At 41.9% G+C, this 21,704-nt stretch overlaps 1 protein-coding gene across 1 annotated transcript in view; it reads left to right on the top strand.

The window, feature by feature from the left end:
- LOC126162232 (obscurin) overlaps nt 1-21,704 on the top strand; it is a 720,647-nt gene that overhangs the window by 191,718 nt on the left and 507,225 nt on the right. Inside the window, exon 4 of the mRNA XM_049918601.1 lies at nt 8,797-8,889. Coding sequence (XP_049774558.1) covers nt 8,797-8,889 — 93 coding nt within the window. The remainder of the gene's footprint in view (nt 1-8,796; nt 8,890-21,704) is intronic.

The following is a 21,704-nucleotide window of genomic DNA, read 5'->3' on the forward strand; positions in this document are numbered from 1 at the left end:
GGCGAGCAAGCAGAGATGCACATATTACCACCTGATAGTTTTTGTGATTTTGGCTTAGAGCATGCGGTACACATACACTCGATTTTTTTAACCTTCCCCATTGCATGCAAATGTCGCACGAATGTAGAATGATCACAGTTCATTACATTTGCCAGTACACTGACTTGAATCATTGTGTATTAATGCATTTAAACGATCTTCATGAAACCCCGAAGGTCTTTCTGAACGTGGAGAGCCTCTAATGTCAAAAATACCCTTTTTAAAACGAGAAAACAATTTTCTTGTCTTGCTACGTCCAATGGCATTATCCTCATATACGGCGCAATTGTTTCTGGTTGCCTCCGCTGCTTCACCCCTCTATTGAACTCAAACCGAAGAATATGTCGGAAATGTTCCGATATCTCCCGTTGACATACCATTTTCTAGGGTCCACGGCTCCGTCCAGTATCTCCAAAGACCAACAGTGAACTACAAATTAAAAAAAGACAGTAGATAAATAAATCCATAGCATCCGGAGTACCAACATGCAAAACGAAGACGCGGTGTTAAGCACCGATCTAATATATTTTGCGTAATCAATTCAAGTAATAATTCGTTCAGCTGCACCATCCATCTTCAGCTGAGCTAGTGATCCCTCTGTAATTGAACACCACAGCTACGCTACATACATATTCCGCAAGGCACCGTACGGTGTGAGGCGGCGGGTACATTGTAGTCATTTCCTTTCCTGTTCCACTTCCAAATAAAACGAGAGAAAAATTACTGTTTATATCCCTTCGTACAAGCTCTAATTTCTCTTATCTTCGTGATCTTTACGCAAAATTTACTTTGGCTGCTGTAGAGTCGTTCTAAAGGCAACTTAAAACGCCAGTTTTCTCAGTAGTGTTTCGCAAAAAGGACGTCTTCCATCTAGGGATTCCCATTTGAATTCACGAAGTATATCCGTAATACCGGTAACAAATCTAGTAGCCCGCCTCTGAATTGCTTCGACGTTGTTCTTCAATCCGACATATTGGGGATCCCAAGCACTCGAGTAGTACTCAAGAATGGGTGGCACTTATGTTTTATACGCGGTCTCCTTCACAAAAGAACCAAACTTTTCTAAAATTCTCCCAATAAACCGAGTCGACCACTCGCCTATCCCACTAACAATCGGACGTGCTCATTCCATTTCACATCGCTTTGCAGCATTACGCCCAGAAATTTAAAGGACGTGACTGTGTCAAGCAGGACACGATGAATGCTGTATCGGAACATTATGGGTTTGTTTTTCCTACTCATCCACATTAAACTACATTTTCTACATGTTAGAACTAGATGCTATTCATCACAGCTAGAAATTTTGTCTGTCTTCTTGTATCCTGCTGCACTCACTCATCTTCGACACCTTACTGTACACCACAGCATCATCAGCAAGGAACCGCAGATTGCTGCCCACCGTATCCGCTAGCTCATTTATGTATATTGAAAATAACACTTCCCCAGGGCACTTCTGACGACACCTTTGTCTCTGAACACTCTCCTTCGAGAACAACATACTGTGCTCTATTACTTAAGAAGTCTACGAGCCACTCGCAAATCTGGAAATCTATTCCGTATCCTCATATCTTTGTCAACAGTTTGCAGTGGGACACTGTGTCAAACGCTTTCCGGAAATCTAGGAATATGGAATCTCCCTGTAGTCCATCGATGGTTCGCAGATTATCATGTGAGAAAAGGGCAAGCCGAGTTTCGCACGAGCAATGCTTTCTAAAACCATACTGATTCGCGGACAAAAGCTTTCACGTCTCAAGGAAATTTATTATATACGAAATGAGAATATATTCAATAATTCTGCAGCAAAACGGTGTTAAGGATATTGGTCTGTAATTTTGCGTGTCCATCCTTGTAACCCCCTTGTATACATAAGTCACATGCGTTTTTTTCCAGTCGATTGGGACCTTGCATTGGGCAAGAGATTCGCGATAAACACAAGCCAAGTGAGGGATAGTATTGTGCAACTATCTACAATAGTATCGTGCAGTTATCTGCAGTGAAGTACAGTCTGAATACAGCTACCCTAATATCTAGTCAGACCTAGATAAGATTTTTCAGAGTGGTGCAAAGATTGGCAGCTTACTTTAAATGCTCATGGATGTAAAACTGTGCACTTCCCAAAACGAGGGAACATGGTAATCCTATGGATATAATACCAGTGAGTCACAGTTGGAATCAGTAAAGTCATACAAATACCACATTTTAACACTTCGTAGGGACGTGAAATGGAACGATCACATACACTCAGACGTGGGTAAAGAAGGTAGCAGGCTTTGGTTTATTGGTAGGATACTATTATTGCAATCATTCTATAAAGGATAACCCCCCCCCCCCCCCCCACACACACACACACACACCAATCTCTCACGCGATTCATCCCAGAGTATTGCTCAAGCGTGTGGGATCCGTGGACCTGTAAAAAGAAAGACTGACAGGGGATATTGAATTGTATGGTCTCAGGCTTGTTTGCCTCGAAGGAGAACACATAGAGATGAAGAAACTAAACTGTCAGGCACTTGAAGATAAGACGGAAACTATTCCGAGAAAGCCTACTTAACAAAGTTTTAAGAACTGGCTTTAAATGGAGACTCTCAAGGAATATGCTGCAATCTCCTGCATGTCGCTCCGAAAGGGATCATGAGAACAAGATTAGGTTATTTACAGCACACTCAGTCCCATTCAAACAATCATTCTTCCGGAGCTCCATACGTGAATGGGATGGGGAACAGTCTTAATAAGTGGTACAGTAGGACGTACTCTGCCATGCATTTCACAGTGATTTAAAGAGTATAGATATAGATTTAGACATAGATGTAGAATACTCTCTGTGAAACCGAATTGGGGTTCTATCCGGACCTGGCGATTTATTTGTTTTCAACCTTTTCAGTTGCTTCTCTAAATCAGGGATGGCTTTTACTATGCCCTCCGTACGGGATCTGCTCGACTGGCAAATGATGATGTGTTTGTACGATTCTCCTGGATGAATGATTTCTTAAATCTGAAATTTAAAACTTCATCTCTCCTTTTGCTTTTGTATTGTCGCACCAGACTGGTCAACGAACGATTGTATAGAAGTCTTCTTTCGACCTGTTCTGCGATTTTACGTAGGACCAAAATTTTCTCCGACACCCTCGAGAGCAGACGCAATAGAGGCCGTTGTCCAAGCGCTTGTTTATAGCGCTCTTTTTGCACCAGATTTCAACAGGACATCATCCTGTAGATGTCGTAGACATTATGGTAGGCTTCATTGCAACATGGTTAACGTTCGTTTTCTCTGGTGTGAATTGTCACCGACAGCACATATGCACGATATGAGTACTTCTCACTAGACCCGTTGTCACCTTCTAGATTTCACTATCAATGAAATGTGTGGAAGGCATGCTCTGGAGCAAAAGAGTATTTAACTCAGTACCACGACCTATAAAGAGAAAGCGGTATGTCTATGTTGACAGGAAAACCTGCAGGAGAGATTCAGTCATCTATATGGATATATTCTTTTACTCACAACCACGGTGCAAGAGCGTTGTCATAATTGTGGCTTTGTATTGAGCATAGATGACATAATTATTGCGGTAGATTTTTTGGGACTTGTTTGCGTTGTTCATTATGAAGATCAGAGTGAACGAAGAGGGTAGCAGCGTTCTTCTCTAATAGCACAAAAATGCCACTAAGCTTAACGTTCCCATCCGACGGATGAGTTCCATCAACAGCGTCACATGTCTTCACTTGTTCTGCGTTACTGCTGAAAGGTTTGCGTTAAACTGAGGACATGGGCTCAGTCAGTTTATCGAACACTCAACGTCACCACTCTACCTCCGGCTATCTCCGAATTCTGAAGTTATCTAGAAAAAATACAGGAGTGAAAGGCCATCTACAGCTTGTACATAACCCAGACTGCACTTGCAAGAGGCTAAGGCCATGAAAGTGCGCCAATAGTTGAAAAGCCAGTGAGACACGATTGGAGTCTGTTCTCCAGGTTATTCATTCTGTGCTCCGAGCAAGCGGTAAAGGAAGCTATAGAGAAGTATGGAGAGGGAATTAAAGTTTAGAGAGAAGAAACAGTAACTGTATTTGCCGATGACATTGTCATTCAGTCAGACGACGGCAAATTGCTGGGAAGATAAGTTTAACGGAATGAATAATGTTTTCAAAATAGGTTATAAGGTGAAAATCTGCAAAACTGAAACGAGGTAAATTAAGTGTATTCTAATTAAATTCTTTGGTACTGAGGGAATCAGACTGACATTATGAAACACTAGACAAATTTGGGCAGCAAAATAACTGACGACGGCCAAAGTGAAGAGGCAATAAAATACAGCCCAGCAATATTTATTAAAGTGTTTCTGAAAAAGAGAAGTTTATTAACATCCAACATAATATTGAGTGTTGGAAGTATTTATGAAATATTTAGTGGAGCACAGTGTTGCGTAGAGCTGCAACGAATCGTTCTTCAAAATGAAGAAACAATTTCACAGCGATCATAATAAGATATCGTAAAAGAACTGTCTGTATCACTCACTTTTTATTTACTCTCATGATGCGTTTCGTGGACTTATATCCTGATCTTCGGGTGGATCGGTGGATTACATTACCTTTTTTTTTCTTTTTACTGTAGCCAGTTGTCTGTTTTGAGTTTCGTGTAGAATATGTTCCGGCAGAAAGAACCCCGAGGTTCGTTATAAATACACATTTTCATCATTAGATGTCACTCAAACACGAACCAATAACATAAAATTCAATATCTGGACTGCATATTTTTAACGAACCTCGAAGTTCTTTCTGCTGGAACATTCGAAATGAAACTCAAAACAGACATCTGGCTATATCCAGCAAATAAAAATGTAATGTACTTCACTTATACACCTGAAGATGAGGGTCTAAGTCCCGAAACGCGTCTTGGGAGTAAATAAAAAAATGACTGACACAGATAATTGTTTTAAGCTATCTTTTATTGTTATAAACAGTCACAGTTTTCTAACCACAGTCTAGCATGAATGAGTTCAGGACTGGCATTGTGTTCTTCACCTTGCTATGGAGCACTCTATTTTAAAACAAAAATACTATTAGTCAAAATGCTGCACGATCCACTGCCGCACGAAAACTTTGGTAAAGTACGAGATGTGGCAACACTGCAGGAATGGAAACCACGAGCAGCGAATAATGAAGAAACGGGATCACGTAGTAAACCTCGTTTTGTAACACAAGACATCCGTGTTTAACATTAGCAACGCTGTTTATTTTCCTTCGGAAACTCCTCAAAGCACCTTAGACATAAAGTTCACACTAATTTGATTGGAACATCGGCTGTTGCGAAAGGAAGGAAATAAACTCTTATTTTAAAACAATAAAACATGAAAAGAAAGAGTGGTATTTAAGGCTCCGCCAAAGATACATTTTAACAGCTATAGAGATGCTTTATCTTGTGCGTGCGTTCAGCATCCTGCTTCTTCAATTTTAATCCAACAAGAAGAGTATATCTGTCAGAAGAAAGAGAGGTACAATAAACTGTACCTGCTGTAGTCGTTTCTAGGATATGCCACCTGCAGCGCAGCACATTATCAACTTGTTTCAAACGGTTTATGACTTGTTTGTCACAACGATGTTGGAATTGACGAATGAACGACACAGTATCCTTCTACAACACCAGCTCATCCGCGCCGTCCATCCCAACCACGTCACCCACCTCAGTAACATCACATGTGTCATCCACCTCATCCGCCGTACACACATCGCTCACCTCTCCTGTCTCACCCACCTTATCATGTGAGCATAATAGTACGGTATTTTTAAAGCAATATAAATAATAGCTAACTGAGATAAAATTACGTGTACTTTCTAACTTTTGAAGAGTATATTTGTCGCAGTTCTACTCTGTTAAACTACATTTCGGTTATTACAAATAGGAACAAGAGTTTTTTTAAACTGTTCCACTCTGGTATGCTTTGCATTATTGTACTGATGATGGTGTGATGATGATGATGTTTGGTTTGTGGGGCGCTCAACAGCGCGGTTATCAGCGCCCGTACAATTTCCCAACCTTTGCTCAGTCCAATTTCGCCACTTTCCTGGATGATGATGAAATGATGAGGACAACAAAAACACCCAGTCATCTCGAGGCAGGTGAAAATCCCTGACCCCGCCGGGAATTGAACCCGGGAATTATTGTACTGTCGACAAAGATAGTTTGCTGTACATTGTCAACAAAGCTTGCCTAAAAATTGTTTGATATAGTCCCGCACCACGTAGACTGCTAAGCGTAACATCCATTTGAGTTATGGTTAGAGATAATTTTGTCCATTTAGTGGATTTTCGCCTAATATCAGTTGTCATATAAATGAAGTGAGAACGTTCAGTTTTAAACACTAATTTCGGGAAGAGATTTGGGAGAGCAACAGCAGAATACGGCGCTGAATGGTGGTGGTGGTGGTGGAGATGGGAGAGGGGTGGGGGGTGGGGGGTTGGGGACTAATTCCTTATCAGGGCGCTGAGGAACGTAACACAAACTGCAGATATGCATAATACGAAATATTCCTGTTTTTGGTTTTCTTCTCAACAGGATAGCTGTTGGTTACACAGAATGAATAATTATTTGCTCAGTTCTTTGCATTTCATTTCGTGCTGAAGATATAATACAGTTTGGTCTGAGCACACTCAAAGTAAAATCACGCTAACTAGCACGAAAAATTTGTCAGTTGTAATCCCAGAACTGTTATCTCCAGTTAGGCAAGGCGCTCAGTATCTTTCGTGACAAATGGCTCATTATGTCAGCATAATCATTCTTCCTCCCAAATGCACCGCTGCCTTCTATTTCTTCCGCACCACTGCATTTACAGAGCATCATTTCCTAATTGAGCTTCCGTATTAAATCCTTTCATCCGCTGTGTTGCACCCAGCTGTCACTCAATGCTGCGGGTTTCCGTTTAGCTAAACAGGGCATCTTTTTCCGCTTTTAATTACACTTTTCCGGATGCCCCTCCAGCCACTCTCTTTCCAACCTTTAGTCGGATACTATAGTGTACTTACCAAAATTTCACAGCCTGCCGAGACAGTTCAACTCCAGAATTCAACTGGGTCCCTCGGCTGAAAAAGAGAGAGAGAGAGAGAGGGAGAGAGAGAATTAATTAATTAATGACAGAGAGACAACCACACAAGGTACAGAGATCTAGAATATTTCAGCAAAACTTTGTCGATAGTTCTCTCCCGGACCTTTTTCTCTTTGTGTTTGTTTTTACTGTGCCATCGGTGCAAAACCATTGCAGATGGGGTTCTTACTCTGATGGACAGTAGTGGCTAATTGAAGGAATAGCACAAACTTCCATTTCGTGTGATTTAGGGGAAATGTGGAAAGCTTAAATCGGTATGGCTGTAAGATACGAAATATTTTTCTATCTATTCAAGTGCATCCTCGCAAATAGTGTACATTTTTGTTCCGCAGATAGCAGCACATCATCGTCTAAACGTTTTACTGCTCTTACATGAATCTAACAGGAAACACACCCTCTTCAGATACTACCTCCGTTTACGATGAGATCTTCACCCACCCATTAGTGGGTATGGACAAAATTGCCCCACCCACGGTGAAGGAATATATATTTTTTCATGGGATGTTTTCGTAATTATAAAGTGTATGATTATTTTTCTTTCATCTGGATAGGAGCATAAAGGGATGAACATTAGGTTAAACTTAAGTAATGCTGTACAAAACGTGAGTAAAGTACACATTTTTTTAAAAAGTTTGCTGTAACCTAGAAACTCCAGTTTCGGTCGATACCTATGTATGCGTGTTATCGCAATATATAGCGTATTCTGCCTATGATTTATGTTTACAGTGTAAGTTAAGAAGCAGATAAATTCGACAGTTAAGATAAGAATAAGATATAGATGAATTGCGACTTAGAAAGGAAATACGTAGCGTCTTCTGAAATGATCTATAAATTGAAAAGCAATCACAAGCAACAGTGTTCATTTGAGAATTAGCTGTAGTCAAATACAAAGGCCAGCCCATATGGGGCAGGGAAATGAAACTACAATATATATATTGTAATTTCATTCCCCAGCCCCATATGGGCAGGGGAGGGCTGTCAGGGGCACCGTCCACCGTTCTTCAGCCAATACAATCCATGATAGATAGTGTTTGCCATATGTAGCTGGGACCTCGTCGGGCCACTCTGAGACAGTGTTGTAGAAATGGAGTAAAAATTTACGTAATGTAATTACTTTTTATTTAGAACACAATTATATGGAACTTGTTGCGGCAGAAGTAGTTGGTACACCATATTTTTCGGAATATTTCACCTTTTTCAGCAAGTCTTATGAGATCGTTATTCAAGTGGGAACTGCCCGATTCTTCCTCGTGGCTCTGCTTCATAATTACAGTCCCGTTATGCTGGAGAAATACGGTGTTTTCTCAAAAGACGGCGCTAAATGTAGAAGGTGCTTGCATCGTCGATACAGCTTCCGCGACATGCAAAGCCATCTGTGACACAACCGTATCAACATAAACTTGTTGACATAAATGAAACTAACGGAAACTGCATTTACATGTTGCGCTAACAGATGGCGTTACTTCTGTACTTAAGCCAAACTCTTAACAGGAATTCGCAAATTCGGGACAAAATTGGGTCTTGTCGGGATGTTGGGCCAAGAAGTTCTGTAACGGTAATGGTCCTGATATATCGGGACGGATGACAAACCTAATTATAGAGCTTGTCACTGCACTGTTTATTCTTATGCTTATGACGTCTGTTATTGTCCTTACAGGAGCTTAGCCAGCAACTTGGTGACGACAAGAGCTTGTCGGAGCATCTGAAGCTTCCAATCCAGCGAATTAACGACTACCAACTCCTACTAAAGGTAAGGAAATCGTTTGCTTTAGTCATCTCTATTATTTACTTCGTCGAGAAGAGACATGATATCATAGGAACTAGATTATTAAGGTCCTATTTCGCTAGTGGATATTGTAAGGACAGCCTAAAAGAATTAAGTAGCTGCTATTGTGCAGGAAGGAATAAATATTTCGGTGTTGTCCAATCGACGGCGAGGTCATTAAAGATTTTACTATTATGTAACATTCGTACACGTCTATTTACCTGTTGTGTGATTGCGAGTACTAACAGTTATCCATACTTATCTCACTGTACCATTAACCATGGCATTGAAACATGTTCTACAGCAGGGTCTCCAAACGTTTTATTCTGCGGGCCACATTGATTCCTCCACGAAGTCATAAGGGCCAAGATCTACCTAGTGGGATTAAACGACCCTAGCACTCCATGATCACCGTGATGTAAGGCTAAAGGAAAGATGAAATCGCAAAAATCTAAGGTTGTGGGAATAGCTAGCACTGGAACGCACTACGATTTTTATTTAATTACATAATTTTGATTGGTGGACGTACCTGACCGAATTTCGGGCATATTTTATTCTGGCGAATTTCACCGACAAAAAAGTATGTCACTGCACATTATTCACGAAAGTGTCCTGCAAAGTTAACGAAATTTCAAAATCATTGTTAGCAACACTATTACTACAAGACGTAACAGAGGTAGAGTATGTCAACGCATTGTTATTTCAAGCAGCGCAACAATAAGTTTAGTTACGTAGTCTTGTAGCGAGTAGCAGAGCCAGAGCATATATTTGATAGTTCTGTTGCGTGATTGTGTCTATGTTGCGAGTGTCTCACGAGTTTTTAAGTGTTTTATGCGCTGTACTAGTAGGTGTGGGACAATTCAAAGTTTGAATTCGAAGATACAAGGAAAATCTGAAAATAGAAATACGTAAAGAAAGTGAAACTTTGCTTAAGAAGCACCTTCCATAATGATTGATTACTAAGGCTAGTCGCCGAAGTGGCGTCCATTTGAAAGACTTGCACCAGACTCGTGAGTAGAATAAAATGCAAAGAATTTTTTTACTTAAAATGTTTTCGCCAAACTAGTCTGTTAACAGTTTTTTTTTTCGCTATCGCACGGAGAATGTTCTGTGTGTTTATTGTGGATAGCCACAAGTTTAACCATGACCTTCCGCTTTGTAAAGATAGAGCTCCGACAATGTCGCGGTGTATTGCTCACGATAGGCCTCGAAACTCAATTGTTGGCAGTATAGGCACCACCTCAAATATTTGGCGGGCCGGATACCAGGGATGTCCGGCCAGCTAACGCGGGCCGGTTTTTCGGCCCGCGGGCCGTAGTTTAGAGACCCCTGTTCTACAGAATCGCCTGTCTTACAAAACTGAAACGCCCTTCCCTCTAGTCTCCATATTTCGCATTATCGTTCTCCTCCCCACAACTCCGCCATTCCTCCCTCAACCTCCCACCCCAACCTATCCACCTTCTGCACTTCCACCACTTCACGAACTGCTCGAAAACATTCGGCATTATATATAACTGCCATAAGAACAATTTTTGCTGGTTGGTTGAGAACTTCTTTAACCATCATGAATGTAATTTTCAGTGGAAGTATCTCTGCGGCATTTGTCCGACAATTCAGCTCTTGACATAACGGAAGCATTTCCACTTTTACGTTACCTTTAGTGAATTATTTCACTTACGACTAGATACTTATTACAGACCGTAGCTAAATTTGATACTAGTCTCCCTGTGAGTGTGCCAGATGTAGGGAGATGAAAGTTAGTGTCCGCTAATTTTGCACAATTTTGTATTTGGCTACAAGACTAGTTAATTCTTCATAGTCAAGTTATCAAATTTATTGAACTTAAAGATGTATCCACTCAAAAAGTGACTGATCTTACCAAGATGTAAGCTCGCCTTGTTCAGATGTGTCAGAAAGACGGCAATATGTGATTTTAGGTCTGCAGAGGAAATATTTTGCTACGCCATCTGCGATAGAACTGTGGACATGTTTTACTGAATTTCTACCAGAAGAGACGTATCGTCAACAGGTGGTGTACCAAATACGAAAGAAACCTCATTCCTTGCGCTAAATATATATTAACTAGGAAAGCTGAATGTATTTCATTAGTCTGCTAGTGGTGGCTTATGCAAAATTATACCAACGTACTGCAGTGTGTTGACCTGTAGCCTTTTAACTGACAGTGAAGTAATCGTAACTAAGCTGAATATATTAATTTTATGTATATAAGTTTAACTGTTTAATTATATATAATTTCATAATAATAGTTTAAAATCGTGAGGAATAAAATAAAAGAAAAAATGTTGGTATCAGCAGGAACAAAAACACGGGTTTGCAAACTGCCCGTGTGCACTTTAGATCACTCACCACAGTGCCGTCATGACGACGGTTCTTAGAAAGTCCTTATTCTCGCGCTTGCACAATACGCTGCACGCAGTTTCAGAGACGTATATTCACCTGCTGCTGTGAGCTAAGTAGCACCCATAGTACCGGAAGGGATGACGTCACGTCAGAACATGCGCAGTAGAAAACTTATCAGCTGTGTCTCTTCTCTCAAGAGGGAATATTAAGACATATCGAAACTTACAATGAAATTTTTTACACAGGAAGAAGACAACGAAAGAAATGCACTGCTAAAATTTTAGCTCCTAAGAGGCATTGCAAATATTTTGAAAAAAACGTTGAAGTAACACATTTTTGCCGCGCAAGGAACAACATATATCAGCGCACCCAGCGCGCGACTCGCCGAATCACTCACGCAGCTATACGTAGCGAAATTATCGGGAGTTCACAGACACCAATTTTAAGCACTTAAAGCCCGATTTATAATGGGGTAAATGGGAGCGAACGCGTGGGAATGAGCATTTGCAGAAAATTCACCAACATTCGCTTGTACACTCCTGGAAATGGAAAAAAGAACACATTGACACCGGTGTGTCAGACCCACCATACTTGCTCCGGACACTGCGAGAGGGCTGTACAAGCAATGATCACACGCACGGCACAGCGGACACGCCAGGAACCGCGGTGTTGGCCGTCGAATGGCGCTAGCTGCGCAGCATTTGTGCACCGCCGCCGTCAGTGTCAGCCAGTTTGCCGTGGCATACGGAGCTCCATCGCAGTCTTTAACACTGGCAGCATGCCGCGACAGCGTGGACGTGAACCGTATGTGCAGTTGACGGACTTTGAGCGAGGGCGTATAGTGGGCATGCGGGAGGCCGGGTGGACGTACCGCCGAATTGCTCAACATGTGGGGCGTGAGGTCTCCACAGTACATCGATGTTGTCGCCAGTGGTCGGCGGAAGGTGCACGTGCCCGTCGACCTGGGACCGGACCGCAGCGACGCACGGATGCACGCCAAGACCGTAGGATCCTACGCAGTGCCGTAGGGGACCGCACCGCCACTTCCCAGCAAATTAGGGACACTTGCTCCTGGGGTATCGGCGAGGACCATTCGCAACCGTCTCCATGAAGCTGGGCTACGGTCCCGCACACCGTTAGGACGTCTTCCGCTCACGCCCCAACATCGTGCAGCCCGCCTCCAGTGGTGTCGCGACAGGCGTGAATGGAGGGACGAATGGAGACGTGTCGTCTTCAGCGATGAGAGTCGCTTCTGCCTTGGTGCCAATGATGGTCGTATGCGTGTTTGGCGCCGTGCAGGTGAGCGCCACAATCAGGACTGCATACGACCGAGGCACACAGGGCCAACACCCGGCATCATCGTGTGGGGAGCGATCTCCTACACTGGCCGTACACCACTGGTGATCGTCGAGGGGACACTGAATAGCGCACGGTACATCCAAACCGTCATCGAACCCATCGTTCTACCATTCCTAGACCGGCAAGGGAACTTGCTGTTCCAACAGGACAATGCACGTCCGCATGTATCCCGTGCCACCCAACGTGCTCTAGAAGGTGTAAGTCAACTACCCTGGCCAGCAAGATTTCCGGATCTGTCCCCCATTGAGCATGTTTGGGACTGGATGAAGCGTCGTCTCACGCGGTCTGCACGTCCAGCACGAACGCTGGTCCAACTGAGGCGCCAGGTGGAAATGGCATGGCAAGCCGTTCCACAGGACTACATCCAGCATCTCCACGATCGTCTCCATGGGAGAATAACAGCCTGCATTGCTGCGAAAGGTGGATATACACTGTACTAGTGCCGACATTGTGCATGCTCTGTTGCCTGTGTCTATGTGCCTGTGGTTCTGTCAGTGTGATCATGTGATGTATCTGACCCCAGGAATGTGTCAATAAAGTTTCCCCTTCCTGGGACAATGAATTCACGGTGTTCTTATTTCAATTTCCAGGAGTGTATATGGATAGGTAGAATCGTTTATACCAGAGGGAACGGAAGAGAACACGAGATAGCGAACATTGCCTATGAACACTGTGTTATTAGGTTTTAGTTTTTGTAGCTAATAGTCAGGCATACGGGATACAACTCTATCTTGTTAGAGCCACAATGTGAAACTTTGCTATTCAGTGAGCATTATTTTGAACGGGGCGCGCACTGTTCTTGACGGAGTATGCAAAATGGTGCAAGGAAGGAAGAATATAAGTGTCTCAATTTGTATGGAAGAGTGACATGCGTGGAGATCGTGCACTTTTCACGGATTTGCAGCTCCATCTCTCCTTAGCACTGGTCAAAAATTTTCCTTGTATCTCGGCTGAAATTTACCATTGAGGGGAAACTTATAAACAGAACACTAATTCACTAATTACCGACGTCGGGCATCATCTCAAGAGGTGATACAACTAGCGTTTCCACTACGCGTATAAGGTCCAATGGTTTCTTTTTTTGTTTCACTAAAGCAGAAATGGTTTCGTGTCGCCGGCACGGTAGCTCAGCGTGTTCGGTCAGAGGGTTAGCAGCCCCCTGTAATAAACAAACTGAGTTAATGGATCAATGCTGAAGTTTAACAAGCGTCATTGGACGTCCGCCCCAAACAAACAGAACGAACATCAACGAACGAAATTAGAAAAAAAAAAAAATAGAATAAAAACAAAAGTGGCAAAGACCGCGCGGTTCGTGATCCAGAGGGCGCGGGATCTAATCCCGTTCACACCACAACTTTTTCACTATGAATTTAACCGAACATTCAATTCTCACAGATGTTTGAATGGCCACAAAAGACTTGTGGTTCGGATTCACAACTGCAGGTCTCCATTTTCCGATTAGGTAACTGGGGAGGGTTAGGGACACGTAAGTAGCTGAAGTGGCATTCAGTTGAAGAACCTGCAAGAGGCCTAATGGGTACACATACAGAATTCTCTTTTGCACGTGTATTTTAGCCTGTTTGCTTCGGTGAAAACCTGGCTTAAACTATACAAACATTTTTTTTAATGACTTCGTATCAACAGTTCAGTTCCTGAACATGTAGTTCTGATAAAAGTGGTTAGCAGAGAAAATAAAATCATGGCAGTGTTTGATGTCACAGATGACTTCCATCAGTGAGGACTTGTAATTTGTTGAAATGAAATTTTATAACATTTTATAACAATTCCTGTAGGTCTTTTCTTCTAATAATGTTTAAATGTTGTACATTTGACTATCAGTGAAACAGTTTTTTTGTTTATTCCCTGTAGTCGTCTCAAAAATGCGAAGTCTCTATTGAATGACAAAAACCAACTTTTTTTTGTACCAGGCACTCAGACAAAGGAAAAATTGTTGCAGTCAGGCACTTCGCAGTAACCACTAGTTTTATTTATACAGAACTGGGATGGAGGCAGAAATGGCCCCGGCCATTGTTCAAATGGTTCAAATGGCCTTGAGCACTATGGGACTTAACTTCTTTGGTCATCAGTCCCCTAGAACTTAGAACTACTTAAATCGAACTAACCTAAGGACATCACACACATCCATGCCCGAGGCAGGATTCGAACCTGCGACCGTAGCGGTCGCGCAGTTCCAGACTGTAGCGCCTAGAACTGCTCGGCCTCTCCGGCCGGCCGGCCGTTGTTCTGCATATTGCGTTGCATACCAGGCATGCTTGATCAACTTCGTAAAGCGTGGCGAAGAAAACTTGTAATGCACAAATGACTGGAGCTTAAGAATACTGTACCGCTGATAAACCTGAAATGAGAGAGAGGTATCGTAAATTACTGATAATTTCCTGACTTGCTGATAATTTCCTGTAAAATGCTTTCCACTGTCGAAAAAAATTCTTTATCGAGAGTTGAATCGCACTGGTAGTTCCAGGCGGAATCCACATTACATCTACAGATTTTTCGACGCCCTTCACAAAAACAGAGGCGTCGTTATGTCCAGACCATGAATTCAATAAAAGCAATGAATTAGTTGCTGCAGCTTGTAGGAATACGTTTCGAACGAAATGTTGAAAGCTATTCTTTCCCATTCTTCCAGATTTTGATACGTCGATTACAAGATTTTTGCAACTGTTTATTTTTTTTAAATTTTTGGTCTTAATTTGCCTTGCGGTTCTTGAAGACAGATATACAGCTGCGGAAACAGTAAACCACTCATACTAATCACTGGCATTATCGTGTAGCAATGTGTCATTGCATTGTATTTTTTTCATTCCGAAATGATAAAGTGCGATTTGCATGCACTTCTTTCACGGAACGTGACTTTCAGCGTTATAAACAGCAGTTGCAGGAGTAACAACAAGTTTCGTCCTTACATCAGCTGTCTATCACCGACAGCTGCTCTACGCGTGTATGTGACGTACATTTCGTAATTTTGCGACTTCCTTTTCTGTACGATTTCTTGAACCTGCGTAGTCAGATCTATGAAGCCTGGAAATTAGCTATGTTCATGTCAGATGCAATTCGGAGGGCCCAGTCTCGTAAATCTCCATCGGTAACGGTGCACAGCCTCTCACGAGCAGTTCTAAATCTTTCGAACAGTTTTTCCTTCAGATGGATTCGAGTTTCTGTGTGTCACATATTTCTTATTTCTTAGCAACGGATAATTTGTAAGAGATGTTACGGATTGGCTAATTCGAGAGAATAGAAACTGTGTACTGTATTGTCAGAGAAACTACCAACGAACGGTAACCTGAAACGTCCCTTACAAATTACGATCGGATTGTGTCGTATTTCCTGTGTGTACTGAAACAATGCATAGGGATTATACAAGGCCACTTAACGATTATAATAAATGAATTCTTCACATCACGGACATTTCCAGAGCAGTTAAAACAGGCAAGAGTTGTACATTTGCTTAAAAAAGGCAATGCAGAAGACATAGAAAATTGTCAGCCCATTTCCCTGCTGGCAGCATTCTCAAAAATAATAGAAGCAATTATGAAAGACAGATTAATGAATTATCTGAATAAATACAATATTTTAAGCGAATCACAGTTTGGTTTCCGAAGTGGCAAAAATACGGAGTCAGCCATAGTAGAATTCACAAAAATTGTACTTAAAGCTCTTGATAAAGATGAGTGTGTCACAGACATATTTTTGGATCTTTCTAAGGCGTTTGACACAGTCGACCACAAGATTCTATTAAATAAATTAGAAGTAATAGGAATAAGAGGGTTAGCTAATGACTGGTTTCGATCATACCTAACAGATAGGGTACAAAGAGTAGAGATAACACATACTTCAAATAGATCTAAACGTTTAGTAAAACACTAATCAGAATCAAAATACATTAATATAGAGATTCCGCAAGGTAGCATATTAGGACCAATACTGTTCCTGATGATATACATCAATGACTTTCCCAGTAGTGTTACTGATGGTGAAAAAATTATCTTCGCTGATGACAGCAATATTATAGTCACTGAGAAAACAAGAGAACTCCTTGCCGAGAAAGCAAATGAAACTCTCAAGGAAGTTTATGATTAATCAATAAGCAATAAAGTGACATTAAACATAAAGAAAATTAATGCCATGAATTTCAGTTTGAAGAGGAAAAATGACAATGTTAAATTAAATGTAGATGGCACCTCTATAGACTGTGTAACAAATGCAAAATTTCTAGGAATGAATTTGATTCTCAGTTGAAGTGGAGTGAACACACAAAGGTACTTGCAAATAGAAAGCCATCACCACGTTATGCCCGTAGAATCCTATCATCAGTGTGTGGTATGCAGTGTCTTTTAGTTACATATTATTCATATGTACACTTAATTTTTAACTATGGCATTCTTTTTTGGGGGAACAGACGCACAAACTATGAACACAATTTTCAAGCTCCAGAAAAGAGCCATAAGAATAATAACCAAAAATAATTGCCGAGGTCATTGCAAAGATCTGTTCAAAACACAGGGTATTTTAACTGCTCCATGTGAATACATTTACCATTCAGTTGTACACATCAAAAATAACATTGGTAATTACTGCACAAACAGCTCTGTCCATGGCCATGCAACAAGAGATAGACTCAACTTAACTTACCAAGGAAAAATAAACATAAAACTCAAGACAGAATTTTTATATCAAGGAATAAAAGTGTACAATAAATTACTAAAATAGATTACAGAAATTGCAAAAATACACTTATTTAAAAAAGGCAGGTAAAAAGTACCTGTTATGAAATACATTTTATATATTTAAGGATTACTTAGATAAAACAGAGTAGGGGTTTGGTAAAAAATGTTATACAAATAAATAATAATAATAATGGTTATAAAACATCCAACATTCCACATAACACCTTCACTTTATGTTTTTTCCTTTCTAGAAACACTAGCCCCCAAGCTATGCATAGTACAATACTAACACCCCTTCCTCTTTCTGAGCTCAACATCTCACTCATTATGGAGGGATGCTGACTCAGTTTTTGAGGATAGGAAACGGGAAGTTGCGGTAGAGAAAATGGCTCAGATATCACAAGTGTGTGTGTGTGTGTGTGTGTGTGTGTGTGTGTGTGTAGTGAATGAAGTGTTATCAAACAATGTGTGTATAGTGTGTGCAGTGATGTGTGTGTTTGTAGTGAGTTCAAATGGTTCAAATGGCTCTGAGCACTATGGGACTCAACTGCTGCGGTCATTAGTCCCCTAGAACTTAGAACTAGTTAAACCTAACTAACCTAAGGACATCACAAACATCCATGCCCGAGGCAGGATTCGAACCTGCGACCGTAGCGGTCCTGCGGTTCCAGACTGCAGCGCCTTTAACCGCACGGCCACTTCGGCCGGCCCTTGTAGTGAGTGAAGTCTCATGAAACAATGTGCGTATAGTGTGTGCAGTGACTGATAGTGAGATATGAGTGAACAGTGTGGCATTGCATTATTTAATAAGTTATTTGTAAGAAAAGTATTGTATACCAGGAGTAAATCTAATGATTGTCTCTAACTAGAAGTCTGTAAATATATGTGTATACGGATTAGCTTATTTTAAATTGATCTAAACTTGTAAATACTTTGACATGTCCTACATCCTTGTAAAAAGAGATCTACGGATGGATAAAGCTACTACTACTACTACTACTACTACTACTATTATTACTATTATTACTATTACTAAATGTATCGCCGACCTTGGCGCGCCTAATTGCGCATGCGCAGCTGGTACAGCGCCCGCGCTCTACTAATTTGGCAATTTTCAGCTATTATTTTAAATACTTGCAGTGTCTCTTAGCAGCTAAAATTTTGACAGTGCATTTCTTTCGTGGTCTTCTTCCTGTGTAAAAAAAATCTGGGTAAGTCGTCTTATTGGACCACTTCATGTCAGTTGATCTTAGTGTGGCTGACGTCATTACAGCGCTCGACACTAGTTTCTAGTTATCATGGAGTGAGCGTTACAAAATATGTATCGGTCCGTTTTATTTGCATACCAGCACGCATTCAAAGACAAATGGCGTAATTTTGGTGAGATGTCTGGCTCGCATTCAAAGAGAAATGGTGTAATTTTAGTGCGATTTCTGACTCGCATACAGAGTGGAATAATTTCAGTGTGAAATTTACAGTGTGCTGTAGCACATTAGCACACGATAACCGGCCACCACTGCAATCCCCCTTGTTCGCCCTTGTTCGTTGTGAGGGGCATTAGGGGCCAATCATTTTCCTCGTATATATATATCGGCCCCAAATACTATTTTATAGGGATTTTATATGTCCCCTCTATAGAGCGGTTATATATATAGGAGGAAAATGTTACATATGTGGTGTCCCTTCAAAGAGTTGCCAGGCGCATTTTCCTTGATATTTCAGCAGATACTTGCAGTTTCGTTTGCGCAATGTGTTGGTGGAGACAGCCCAAAACAAATGTTGCTCATAACATCATGTGATGCTCATTGTCGACAGAAAGTGTCAGTTTGTTTTCCGTTGCAAACAAAATGATTTTACGTAGCCTTTCGAAACAGCGGTCTCAAATGACTTTTTAATCGGGATTTTATATGCTCCTTCTATAGAGCGGTCTAAAATTAGTCTCCAGCGATATTTTTTTGTCGGTCTCTATTTACAGAAACCGTAAGACATAAAGAATAATCAGCACTCCATCAGCAACTGAGCAGCACCGCTGTATGGCAATACCAGTCAGCGCTGATGGAGTACTGATTATTCTTCGTGTTGTACTGTCCCTGTTAATATATATAAGTTAAACTAATATCACACTAGACTAAGATGCGACCACTCTATCGAAAGAACACGTGAACTTCGTCTTTACAAGTTATTTTGTTTTTAACGAGAAACAAACTGATGCTTTCCCTCGACACTAGGCATCGTATGTGAGACACGATAAGCAGTATTTCTTTGGGCTGACTACAGCTACAAATTGCGAAAGCGAAGTAGCAGATATCTGCTGAATCACCAGAAAAAATGCGCCTGGCGACTCTTAGGAGGGTCACGCCATATGTATACACTTTCCAGACACATTAATGTGATCACCTGTCAAAAGACCAAACATTTGGGAAGAGAGTCATTGAGGTTCAGGAAGGTACTGATGGGGTTGCGGAGCCATGCTAATTCTAGCGCCGTGACCAGCTGGTGTAGGTTTCTCGGTTGAGGACCCATGGTGCGAACAGCCCGATCAAAGTAGTCCCGCACACTGTCGATTAGGTTTAAATCCGGGGAGTTTGTTGGCCGGTAGAGTGTGGGAAACTTAATGCTGATGGTCTTCGAACCACACACGTATACTGTGAGCTGTGGACATGTTGCATTGTCCTGCTGGAAAATCAAACTGCATCTAGGGATGGACATGGTCCCCAAGGATAGATGCATACTTCTGTCGATCCATTGTGCTTTCCGGAATGACTATAACATGCCACGAAAACATTTCCCAGACCATAACGCTCCCTCCTCTGGCCTGGACCCTTACAGTGATTGTTGCAGAGCCAAACACGACAGTTTGGCAGTTTGTCCATTGGAGCGTCCACTCCGTGGACATCCAGTTACCATATTGGCGTGCAAATTCCAGTCTTCGTTGCTGATGAACAGCAGTCAGCATGGGTGCATGAACCAGGCCTCTGCTGCGGAGGCCCATATGCAACATTCGCTCAGCCACCGTTGAGGAGACGCTGTTGGTATCCCCTTGGTTCATCTGGGTAGTCGGTTGCTGCGTGCTCAACAGTTGCACGTTTATTCGTCCGTTACACATCACCGTAGCCGCCGTTCACCCCGTCGTCTGCGGCCTGTGCTGAACCACAGTTTGCTCGGCGTTGGTTTTTGGTAGCACCGTTTCGCCGTGCACGGTATACTTTAACCACAGTGGCATGCGAACTGTTTTCAGACTTAACCGCTTCGGAAATGCTTTCACCCTTGGCCCGAATGCCAATGATAATCCCCTTTGTAAGTCAGATAAATCGCTCTGTTTCAATACTGCGATAATAACTGCACTGTTTTTCTCGTCTGCCCGACAGACTTTCTATGTCAGCACTGCTAGTGCGGCGACCTGCCCTCTGTGAGTGGTTATCGCACGTTAACGTCGAACATAGACGGTGGTCAAATTCATGTGACTGGACCGTATATACTTAACCCTGTTTTTAGCCGGCCGTGGTGGCCGAGCGGTTGTAGGCGCTTCAGTCCGGAACCGCGCGACTGCTACGGTCGCAGGTTCGAATCCTGCCTCGGGCATGGGTGTGTGTGTTGTCCTTAGGTTAGTTAGGTTTAAGTAGTTCTAAGTTCTAAGGGACTGAAGACCTCAGATGTTACGTCACATAGTGCTCAGAGCCATTTGAACCATTTTAAACCTGTTTTTACATTCTCAGATTTTTCGTTTTTCCACCCTTCACGATACTTTGTGTTGGACCCTATTTCCTCAGCAAAATGTTTTCGTGCCATTTCAATTTTTTGTTCTTAGAGAAACACATTTTAACGTCTATTTTGCGTTACATTCATTGATCGTGCAGTGAAAACAATTGGGTTTAAATTAACAGTTGGGAAAAAACAGGTCATTACATTCAACTGTGTGAAGTTGGTCAAATTTATTTTCAATGCAGTGAAAGCTTCGTTGAACGCATCTAACATTAGTGTTCTACAATTACATTGTGTAGTATTCGAGTATGCCTGTCCTGTCCCTGGCGGGCCTATGCTGCTTCAAACAAGAATAAGAACTTGCAAGTGCTACAGAACACATCCCTGCAGGGAGCGTTACATGCCTCGAGCTTCATCAGGGTTGCTAATTTCCCCCAAAGCAGTCATCCCATAATTTCTCCAGCGACAAGAGGCGCTGGCAACCACTTGAAATCTTTCCTGTCATACGTCTCGAAACCGGGGGTAATGATGTCGACGGAGCATTAAACCAAGATCGAAACGGGCACATCCGGGGTGTATGACAGGAATGAAGCCTGGAAACAGAGGTGGCCCTATGGTGGCTGCAAACCACTCAGTTCCATGCCAATATCATTTCAGCTGTCAAATCCAAGCCGACATTATTTTAATAATCTT

Source organism: Schistocerca cancellata, chromosome 2 (genome assembly GCF_023864275.1).
Source record: "Schistocerca cancellata isolate TAMUIC-IGC-003103 chromosome 2, iqSchCanc2.1, whole genome shotgun sequence".
Lineage (NCBI taxonomy): Eukaryota > Metazoa > Arthropoda > Insecta > Orthoptera > Acrididae > Schistocerca > Schistocerca cancellata.